Source organism: Homalodisca vitripennis, chromosome 6, assembly GCF_021130785.1.
Source record: "Homalodisca vitripennis isolate AUS2020 chromosome 6, UT_GWSS_2.1, whole genome shotgun sequence".
NCBI classification, from domain to species: domain Eukaryota; kingdom Metazoa; phylum Arthropoda; class Insecta; order Hemiptera; family Cicadellidae; genus Homalodisca; species Homalodisca vitripennis.
In genome coordinates this window covers 24,960,021-24,971,895 of record NC_060212.1, presented here as the reverse complement: position 1 = coordinate 24,971,895, position 11,875 = coordinate 24,960,021, and the positions used below count along the sequence as shown (strand labels likewise).

The 11,875-nt window shown below is 35.2% G+C and overlaps 1 protein-coding gene across 1 annotated transcript; it reads left to right on the top strand.

The window, feature by feature from the left end:
* Window positions 1-5,980: 5,980 nt before the first annotated feature.
* On the top strand, window positions 5,981-11,520 carry LOC124365324. The gene is made up of 3 exons (XM_046821298.1): window positions 5,981-6,056; window positions 8,027-8,167; window positions 11,236-11,520. Exons 1-3 carry the CDS (start codon window positions 5,981-5,983, stop codon window positions 11,331-11,333), a joined length of 315 nt encoding a protein of 104 aa, XP_046677254.1. The 3' UTR covers window positions 11,334-11,520.
* Window positions 11,521-11,875: the final 355 nt, after the last annotated feature.

Below are 11,875 nucleotides of genomic sequence, written 5' to 3'. Positions count from 1 at the left end.
TTTTTATTAAAGACTCAGTTTCATTGAAGTAGTCTAAATGGGCAGCAGCTACCTTCCAGCTATAATTCGCTGAGGGAGACCATTATGGCAGGTGGAAAGATACTGTCTCCAGAATATTTTCTCAGTTCTGATACCTTTCAATGTACTAAAATATATTTTGTTAAATAATCCATGAATGCCTAGAACTCACATAGAGAATTAGAAGATCTGTGATTTAGCATCTCATCTTGAACACGGTAAAACTGAAAATAATCTTCCCCAAAATCAAGGAATCTAAGTGAAGAATTTGAGTGACACCAGATAATTCGAAAAGGAAGATATTAGAATGTAAAAGATCGGCATAGTTAAGTCTCATCTGCAACAGGGGAAGCATTATCTCCACAAAAAGCAAAGGCTCCAAGTGAAGACTTTGAGGGACACCAGACAACTATATAAGGATAAGATATTAGAATGTAGAAGATTAGAAGATCAACATACTGCCATCTCATCCAAGTGAAGGCCTTAAGGGACACCGGAGAACCCAAAAGGTGAAGCTATCGAACCATTACACTTGACGTATACAATTATATATCCGACATACATTAATATACTTAACATTAGGAAGCAACGGTATATTTTCATACTTTCTGATTCCTAATTAAAAATGCAAGAAATTAGGATAAGGAATCACCATTATATCTTACTTAATTTAGATTACACAGATGCAGCAGGGTGGAGTTTACCACGCTGAATATTTAAGAAGTGAACTGGGCACTAAGCATAGTACTTAACTGGGGCATTTTGTTAAAGATTCGTGCCCAAGAATATTAAACTGTGTTTTAATCAAGATCGGTAGCAATGATTACGTTTACTACTCCAATAAAATCCGCGTGTTTTGGTTGCATTAAGTCTATATCAAAATTAAGTCATAATCAGTGTAATTCATTAGTTTATGTAGTTTAATTAATTTTACACTTATTATTTTGCTGAGCGTCAGCGAAACCACCAATTAACAAATTTATCAAAAAACACATCTTTGTGTTTTAATGTATCCGTACTCTGGGGTTTGGGTATCGTATTTAGTACTACGGTGTTTTACAACTACAAGGAGGCAACTAGTAATTTTCACTACTTTCCTGCTTCTGGAAAATATTTGATAAAAAATTAATTTATTAAGGGTTGTTTGTTTTTTACTTTGGTGTTTCTTGTTTGAATGTGATGTTGTTTACTTAATCCTTTTACAAAAAATATGAATTTGAGAGAAATATTTTTAATACCAGTCAATTTCTAATTTTTCTTTAGAAATTTTTTAAGTTCGTTTTTGTAATTTATTTACAAAGTTCTAATTCTTAGTTATTTTACCATATATATCAATAAAATCGGCCAGAATAGGCCTCATCCAAATAGCAAAACTCTATATAAAGAAGTATGCGAGATATATTTCAATTAAATTACAATAATTCGGGTCAATACCGATTATTCTTTTGCAAAAATTAAATATCGATTTATTCATTCGATAGCGGTTTCTCTTGTTCACAACCGAACCAACAGGCGTAATAAATATATACTCTGGCATCAACAGGAACACAAAGACGTGGCAAATACAAATGAGAAAGCGTCCAAGTTTATACTTGAACTGAGGGAAATAAGACCGTCCTGATTGTAGAAGTTTTACAATATTGCTGCCATGAATTCTGTAGCAGCTAAAGGGAACAGAAATGAAGTACAGTAGTTCACTTTACATATCTGAGAACTCTAACCAACTTGCAGTGCTTCTTGATTTGTTAACATTCTATAGAAATGCTTTTCTTCGAACTCGCTGTAACCAAGATAAACTTGTACCGACATATGTTCGAAAAACTGTTACTTGTTACTGGTTATTATTATTTTTTTCCGGTGTTCTTGGAACTCAATTATTAGAGGAACCAAAACCTAATTGGTACGCGTAATAATCTTGTATCTATTGAACTTTATAGCCTATAATTTCTCGAGGGTGTAATGAACAACAGAAATGATAATTTGTATGATGTCAGTTTTATATAGGCTAAATGGAGTTCTATTAAGGTGTATGTCAGTCATGGCATTTGCCTTGTCAAGGAAGGCGATTACATTTGCATATTTTTATCTAGGTTTTAAACTATCAAACGTAACAAATAAAGCTTTTTCCCAGTTTGAATTGTTATAAATCGAATATTTTGTTATATTCATATTTCATAGTTTTGATTTTGGTTTAATAAATTGGTGGATTTCTACATTTTTTCAAAAATAGCGTTTATACTACTCAGTAAATGTTTGTCAAAGTACCAGCTTTGTAAAGTAAGTCGACTTTAAAATCGGGGATGTTTCGATTACTCTACTGATCGTTGGCCATACGACCCTCCTGGAATAAACTTAATTTGTACACTTTATAAAGATATAGAGGTTCAATTACTCCACTGGCTCGTTGGTCCAACGACCCGATTGGTTTCATTTCTGTAAATTGTAAAAAAATAGGATCGTTGGCCCAACGTACCTTATAAATTAAATGTACTGGTATAGGATCGTTGGGCCAACGATCAGGATCGGTAGAGTAATTGAACCAGACCCAATCGAACATATATAAGTTATAAAAAGGGTCGTTGGCCCAACTAACAGTGGTGTAATAGAACCTGTATTTTAAAAGTTGACTTGTTCGTTGGCCCAACAAACCATTTAAGCTACTGGTATTTGTAAGTCAATTTTGGATCGTTGGGCCAACGAACCATGATTTCAAATTATTCTTTAAATTGTAAATAAGCTTCGTTGGGCTAACGACGAATTATTAAAACTAAACTAATGTTTGGGTCGTTGGGCCAACGATCGCTGGAGTAATCGTGCCAGACCCTTAAAATCCACTAATTTCAGTTAGACACATCACAGTACGATGTCAGCCATATACGACTTCTGATCACCTTCCGATTGTGTCGGGGAGGAAATATCAGATTACAACGAGTTCTAAACTTCAGGCCCAATGTTTCCAAAAACAAATTTTATTATAAGGCTGAAACTCTGCTAAGATTATATAACAACACCCTTAATGTAACATGGATACCGCAACTAAAATCAAAACGATTCTGTATTACTCCCTCTTTTTCAACTTAAAACTGAACATTCAGATAGGATAAATGCAATGCTGTAGTGAAAAATCAGGCCATCCATGTATAAATAGTAGTTGAAAAGGCAAACTAATTAATAATCTAAAAGGGTGCTTAAAAATACATCATACAGATTGCAAGAATAGGACAGCTGAAGTATTCTCTAAACTAACAAAGCACAATAGCCAGTTATTTTAAAACTTTTAAACTGTGTTTTCGTAGAAAAATAAATACTAACACAGCAAAATTACTATTAGAAGATTTTCATTCAGTTGCAGTCCTAATTATAAATTTTAATTAACATACTCTAGTGCTAAAGACAAAGGTGAAAAGGTTTCCAGAGTGAGTAAAAAACATTAACTTGTTTCGTGGCTCAAAGTAACTTAAATTATGTCTGTAATCATAATTCAACATTAATTTAACATTGCATTTTCATTATATTAAAAAAAAATATCCAATTACGCCCGAACTGTAACTAAAACAATTAAATACGCAGTTCCATAATACGCTATCTCTCGTATATCAGATTACTGTTCGTATAATTTGGGCTTAAAATTTAATTAGAGTTCACAGCCAGAGCGTCTAACTTTTCCAATGTTTGCTTTTCAAAGTTAATTAATTTACAAACAAAACAATCCATGGCGGAGGATTTCATTCCGAGTTAAATCAGTTTGTGTAAATATTCATGTACTTAATCCTTCCATTATAATATCGCAGTTATGTCGGTTTACGAATTTTTAATTAATATACAACTATAATTTTAACAAGGGCGCGTTACATCCTACTTTGTGATCGAAACCATGTGACCCTCTTCGACTGCAAGGGTACCTTGATCTACGGATTCGCGTTATGAATGAGATGTATGACTGAATCAATAAATAAATTATTCACTTTATTCCCCATATTTTGACACAATTACAAACAAATAAGAGAACATACAATTCTACAATCAAACTGATAGACTAAAAGCTGTGTCATTTGTTTGTTAGACAAAGGAATGATTGCGAAGGAAACGTGTTTTTTTCTGACAGTTTGCCATTGTAATAAAAAAGATTCATCGGTTTCCTCCTTTTTTACCGCCTTTTTGTTTCTGCCGTGACTACCGTCATTTACTATTGGCATCTCGGTTCTATATGGTTGGTTGGTGAGTGCAGACCTATTGTGACTTTATGTGTAGTTCAGTAGTTAATTATTCTTTTGTTTTTTTGCTTTAATGTTTTAGAGTTATTGTGCATAGAGTTGACCCACAGCATGGTTATGACACCTGACTCATTGCTGTTGAATTATTTCACTAGTGATTATATCGAAGTATGTTTGTTTTTTTATTTCGATTTTCTATTATTAGTTTTTTATTTTTATTTTATTTTTAAATGGTAAGATCCTATTATATATAAATATTAAATACATTTATATATATTCAAATTTGTTGTGCATGTAATAATGCCTGGTGCCTTGAATTTGTAGCCAATTATTAGAGAAGTCCTTGACATATTTGTACTTTCTCTTTCTATAGACTGTCTAATCTTTATTATATTTGCATGTTGTAAAATTGGATTCTCCTTGACATAAAATAAACACACGGGATATAACTACTTTTTTGGATTTCGAAACGTCGCAAAGAGTTCGTGTTGAACCTTCTTCGTCCTTCGCCGCCGACTATCTTTGGGCCCCTTCAGACGAGCTGACTCCGGTATCAAGAGTCAAGTCTGCGACAGCATCAGATTTCAGATTTAGCACGTAAGAGACAGGTGAACTAGAGATATGCTCAATATTTGAAATGCGTTTAATCTTATAATACAAGTCCTGGATGATATTTGAGTCCTCTACCTCCGACTTTTGTACTATAAACACTACATTATATTGTGGTATAAACAAATCTGTAAATTCTGTACTTCGAACTAGCTAATTAAATGTGGTAATAATGTTAACCGTAATAATTATATTGTGTGTGACTTGTGACTATTGTATTGCAGTGTCCCAAAACCATAATAATGGTATCGTGTGTATCTGTGCCCAGTTTGTTATTCGTGACTGTGGCTATTAATTGCATTTTTGTATGATTCGTGACTACTATTTTATCGACGACTACAATATAGATTGTGCGGTGGCCATGGCTATTATATTACATTGTACCCTTCACTATTCTTTATTCAAAGTTCATCAATGACTATGGATGATTTGATGGGATAACTAGAATTTTGCTATCACAACGTGTTGCGATAATTACGACGTTTCGATAACTGGAATCTGTTCTCTTCTTCAGGCGTCAAACATTAAAACAAAGTGTTGGAATGCAACGATATAAACAGTGAAAAACTTAACGATAACCCAACCAAAATCAAAGATTACGGCAAAAAAGTACATCCAAAATATACAAAGCTTGGACCTGTCTTCTTAGGTTAAAGTTTCTTGTTGGCGATGAAAGGTTTGAAAAGATAACAGGATTTCGGACATTTACCATCGTTATATGTTACAAAATGTATAACACAACGTTTCAAGGATTGGAGTATATCCTCTTCGTCAGGTATTAATACCTCACCCCACCTGACGAAGAGGATAGATTTCAATCTTCGAAACGTTGTGTTAGTCTGTTTTGCTTGGATAGTGATTTTTCCTAATGCTTTTCATGATGTAGTGGCTTTCATAAAAATTACTTTAATATTATAGTTGGAAAAAATCCACATTTTCCTATTAGATACTTCATTTATAAAATAAAATTACTAATGTAGTTAAGTGAAACATTTCGTTATTAAATTACGTGCTTACAAGCTCAGAGTAATGTGAACTTCCGTGAACCTCAGGTGAATGACTCAGGTGGAGAACAGCTGACAGTGTTGTGCTGTGCTGCAGATGCGTGACACCTGTGACACAAGACTCTTGTTCTCACCATGTTACCTGCTGTGCTCGCGTGTTGTGCTTTGTGTCTGCTCGGCTCGCAACCCTCTCGTGCCACGTTCTTCTCAGGTGAGCTGACGTCACTGTTTGTATCCTGTAAACCTGGCATCATTCATTCTAAATCCTTGATTATTGTTTAACTTGCGTCTACATCGATAGAGTGAGCGTCAGTCATTCAGGATTCAGGAAGGACACTTTAAACCGTTCTAGACTTTGCATCACGTCACGTCAACAATTCTACAATCTACGTTTTTAATGCTATCGTCATTAAAATTTCATAAATTAAAGTTCCTGACAAAGTATGATGTCAAGCCAAACATTTTAGAGCCTACGTTTAATGGCAGTGTTTGTCTCTAGGATTTTAAGAAATACATTAAATATCGTTCTAGTCTTTGTATCACGTAGCCACAGCATTTCCTGAGACTATGTTTAATTATAGCTTCCTTTATTAAGATCTCAGGAAGTATGTTGCAAAACTGTTAAAAATAATGAAAATCAAATTTGTTAATTGGTTATACTATTATTTAAAAAGCATGGTTTAGTCATATAGACTGCATTTTACTAATACGTTTAGAATTTGTAATCGTAATATTTTGAATAGGTGTTTCGAGAAATAATGGTATTCTGATATTTGTGAATAATCCAAAATTGTATATTCTTCATCTATTAAAACCTATCATTATTGAGACCCTTAATGATTTCAAATATCTATCGTTTCTTCTTTCCAACAAACTGAACTTTAAAAACTGTACCCAATCGCCTTATATATATATATATATATATATATATACATATGACATGAAAATTATTTGGCATTTTTTAACTAAAACATACACTCAAGCACATCTTGGAAAACTATTTCTATGTTTACCTCATTTCCTCATGTACTTTTCAACATTTTCAGGCCGATCTTGCTTGTGAAATTTCTGTAGCAGTTCGAGCTCTTAAGCCCAACAGACATCACATGGATAATGACATGAATAGGCCCAGTTTATTGTGAATTATGGGGAGAGGAGTTTTTGAACGTGTACGAGTCCTAGGGTGGAAATATGTTTCTTTATATTCCTATCAATAAAAGAGTATACTGAAAAAATGTTAATTAATTTACGAAATGTTACTTTTTGCTACAATAATTTAGAATTTATATATTACCGAACTTTTTCGATGCCAGCCATTTTTTAATATCTCACAAAATATTGACGAATCACTAAAAATCGCATCACTATTTTGTCCATATTGTAAACCTTTGTAAAATTATTTATTAATTTTTCACCAGTTTTTAAGGTTACCATTTTTTAATTTTGTTAGAAAGGTACTAAATTATGCAATAAAACCGTATTAAATTTTAATGCCTAAAAATCCGTTTTCAAACATTTGTTGACTTTGTATTTAAGAAAAAATTCCTAGCCCTTATATGATCACCTAATTTTAATTTACAGTTAAATATGAGCAATCACACCAATTTAATTAATTATCTTATTAAATTAATAAATCACAGTATTTTAAAAGAAGTTATACCTTGTACAAGAATCAAAAGTTTATTCAGGATTACTAATCAAAGTTAATTTAAATACCGTTAACATTATGAAAAAAGTTGATGAAAAAGAAAGATAAACATGTACATGTGCTAAAAAAATAACTAAGTATAAAGTCAATCAACAATGCTAATTTCACTCAATAATAAACTGTTAGTTCTCATTCCCAGCTTATTTACATACAGCAAGTTGTAACGCCACCAATAATACGAGTGTATTATAAGCATTTGCATAAAGTTCAGCTCACAAATTTATTGGAAATATCGATTTTTTGTGGTCATTTTAGTATAGCTAAGTGTTAGTGCCGTTATGTTTTATATTTAACAAAAATGAATTCGTGTACGTCCTTATAGCCTAAAAGGACGTTGGTATCGCAAGGATTAAACCATAAGTTATATTCGCGTCTTTATTTTAAGTTTATTTATATTCATTGAAATAAAACGTTTCCATCACACACCAATATAACACGATAAACTATATAACCATATCAATGTTCACTACTAGGAGCAGTGTGGCAGCCGTGGGTAAGGTGGTTAGTCAGAGGTAACCCCCTGTGTGGTCCACGTCCTTGCTGCCCTTCTACAGACTGTCGTCTACTGGCCTCCGTGGTCCTAGGCTACTGCTGTGGCTGTGCCCTACCCATTGGTAATATAATCTATTTAATTATATAACTGGCCATAAAGTTTTGAGCCACTAACTTTCACTTCAGTTTGAAATTGTCTATTTTCTGTTTGGAAGTCGTAGTTTCTTAAAGTGCCTGTCTATAATATTCGATATGCAACATTACTTCCATCGTCAGTGTCAGAAATACAGAATTGTTCAAGGATGAGAATTCATCCTTATATTCAGGTTCCAAAAAACGTTAAGGTATAAGGTTTACGACATTTCAACGTTCGATATCACTTAATTTGTATAATGCTGGGGCTATACTTTGGAAATACTAGGGATCGGGGCAGCCAGTTTTGAAGAATTCTGTTCTCTGTCAACGCTATATTCTTCTTTACCTGTTCACTGTTGTCAAAAGAACAAGAAAATGACATCATGGAATAATCTAGACGACTGAACAAGTACATACAAGTAGAATCAATAGAAACATCTGGAACCGAAGTTGGACACCTAGCACTAGCAGACGACAAACCCATCTGTAGTCAAGATCAGCAAAAAAGGTTCGACACGGCTACCGGCTCGACCACCAGCCAAAAAAGTAAAATGTGCAGACTGCATAGGTTAAGTAAACACAGAAAATAACAACTAATATGTGCAATAAGGTCACCCAAACCATGGTTATCAACAGAACACGTAATTCGTCAAAAACCTCAGCATATACCTGAAGATCCAGGGTAACTACAACTATCAACCATGTCACTGAATAGAGAAATATTTTAAATCTCTTAACTTGGAACACTAGACGAATTTTAACAAAGAAACCTCAGTCAGTTGCCTATCCTTTATTTCCCCCTCCCTACATGTTCCTTGTTGTTTCAGATTACTTGCCGTGTTGCCAAAGGGAGTTCCCGTATTGATTTGTCGTCAGTCTTTCGCCGTCTCCGGTGTATGCGGACGTGTTGTGTAGTAACACGTTTGGTATTTGCTCTAATAATCTAAACCGTCAGGTATATGCTCAAATTTTTGACGTAAAACAAGTTTTTGACGTACAGTTGACGGGCGAGTAATTTTTCTGTATGCTTCACATCAAACCTCTGAGATGTTTTACATCTGACGAATAAGGTGAATTACAGTGTTATATATCTGTAACATATATCGATAGCAAGTATCTGAAACACCTGTTACAATTAAAACTTTCAAATTTTTGAAATGAATCGTCAACTTTCATGTTGAATTGTATTACACATTCTAAAAGCTGTAAAAAATAACCATCTCCTTTAGCTTAGTCTAGAAAGGAGTAGGAAGCTGTTCCGATCAGATGAAAATTATAGTTTTTATCAATCCTTTGTCAAGAGAACTTGTTGAATTCTTTATCCATAGCAAAGTTCTGCAACTGTACAATAAGAATCTCCGAAAGAAGTAATAGGCTATAGGACTTATAGCTTGACGGGCAATTTTAGAATCAACAAGTTCAAATTTGTCCACCTCAGCAACCTCTATGGGCACAACCTCGATTGAAAGCCTAAATCAGATTTACATTCATGTTCGAGTGTCTCAATACAATGAAATGTACAATGAAAAGTACAAAGAATGAAAATGTTAACATGGTCAAAGGTTTGTTACAAAGACCACTATATGTGAAATACTAATATAACCCTTTAGCGTAGAACCTGGCTGTCTCAGATCGCAGATATGTTGGTTAAGATCTCACTTTAGTTTGTTTAGACAAATCATTAATAAGATTCTCCTTGTTAAGAATATTTCGAGATAGAACTAGAAGACTCATAGAATTGAAGGAGCTGTGCCGGGTCAGTCCGTCAACCCAAATATAAAATTTGGGTAAACGATCTGTTCTGTCGTGACTACAACTTCCTGATAATTTTGCATATGTTCTAGATCGTCTCCCCTGGTTTGCCCGAGGGACGTCTCGTGTCCTCCCGACATCGATCTGTTCTGCCGTGACTACAACTTCCTGATGATTTTGCATATGTTCTAGATCGTCTCCCCCTGGTTTGCCCGAGGGACGTTTCGTGTCCTCCCGACATCGATCTGTTCTGTCGTGACTACAACTTCATGATGATTTTGCATATGTTCTAGATCGGCTCCCCCTCGTTTGCCCAAGGGACGTCTCGTGTCCTCCCGAAATCGATCTGTTCCGTCGTGACTACAACTTCATGGTTATATTGTATATGTTCTAGATCGTCTCCCCCTGGTTTGCCCGAGGGTCGTCTCGTGTCCTCCCGACATCGATCTGTTCTGTCGTGACTACAACTTCCTGATGATTTTGCATATGTTCTAGATCGTCTCCCCCTGGTTTGCCCGAGGGACGTCTCGTGTACTCCCGACATTGATCTGTTCTGCCGTGACTACAACTTCATGATGATTTTGCATATGTTCTAGATCGGCTCCCCCTCGTTTGCCCGAGGGACGTCTCGTGTCCTCCCGACATCGATCTGGTCTGCCGTGACTACAACTTCATGATGATTTTGCATATGTTCTAGATCGTCTCCCCCTGGTTTGCCCGAGGGACGTTTCGTGTCCTCCCGACATCGATCTGTTCTGTCGTGACTACAACTTCATGATGATTTTGCATATGTTCTAGATCGGCTCCCCCTGATTGGCCAGAGGGACGTCTCGTGTCCTCCCGACATCGATCTGTTCCGTCATGACTACAACTTCATGGTTATATTGTATATGTTCTAGATCGGCTCCCCCTGGTTTGCCCGAGGGTCGTCTCGTATCCTCCCGACATCGATCTGTTCTGTCGTGACTACAACTTCCTGATGATATTGTATATGTTCTAGATCGTCTCCCCCTGGTTTGCCCGAGGGACGTTTCGTGTCCTCCCGACATCGATCTGTTCTGTCGTGACTACAACTTCATGGTGATTTTGCATATGTTCTAGATCGTCTCCCCCTGGTTTGCCCGAGGGTCGTCTCGTGTCCTCCCGACATCGATCTGTTCTGTCGTGACTACAACTTCCTGACGATAGTGCATATGTTCTAGGTCGTCTCCCCCTGGTTTGCCCGAGGGACGTCTCGTATCCTGCCGACATCGATCTGCTCTGTCGTTACTACACCTTCTTGATGATATTGCATATGTTCCAGATCGTCTCCCCCTGGTTTGCCCGAGGGACGTGTCGTGTCCTCCCGACATCGACCTGCTCTGTCGTGACTACAACTTTCTGATGGAGTGTTGCTGTTGATGATTTACTAGATTTTTCATTCAAACTACATTGTTTTCTGAACATCATCCATCAGTTATTTACGACTAAAAACTATTTTTACCATTATATAGCCTACATTCTTCTTGTTAAGACATTAATAAAAACCTACTAAGTCGTTGATTTTATTTTTATCTGTGTTATTTGTTTAGAAATATTTCGTTTCTTTCAAAAATGTAGCATTTGTTTTCATTAATATTTGTACGGTTTCTACTTTTTTAATCTGTATAGATATTTTCTTCCTTAGTCTCAATGGCTATATTTATGCTTTGTTATAATTATACTGAAAATTATTTATGTCCAGTAAATTGCTTCTTTCATATGTTTGCTGTCCTTCTTTATTCTTATTTACTAGTTTAAATTCTTAAAAGCGTAACAGTTCATTCACTAATACTATTTTCGTTAAAATAAGGGGTGAGTAAATAGAACAAAGCGCCTTCTCTCTACGTCAATGTCATTTTAAATTCAGATTTTAAACCTTGTTAAGGAAATATATCCTAAGCCTATTTGCTTATTAAGTTCCA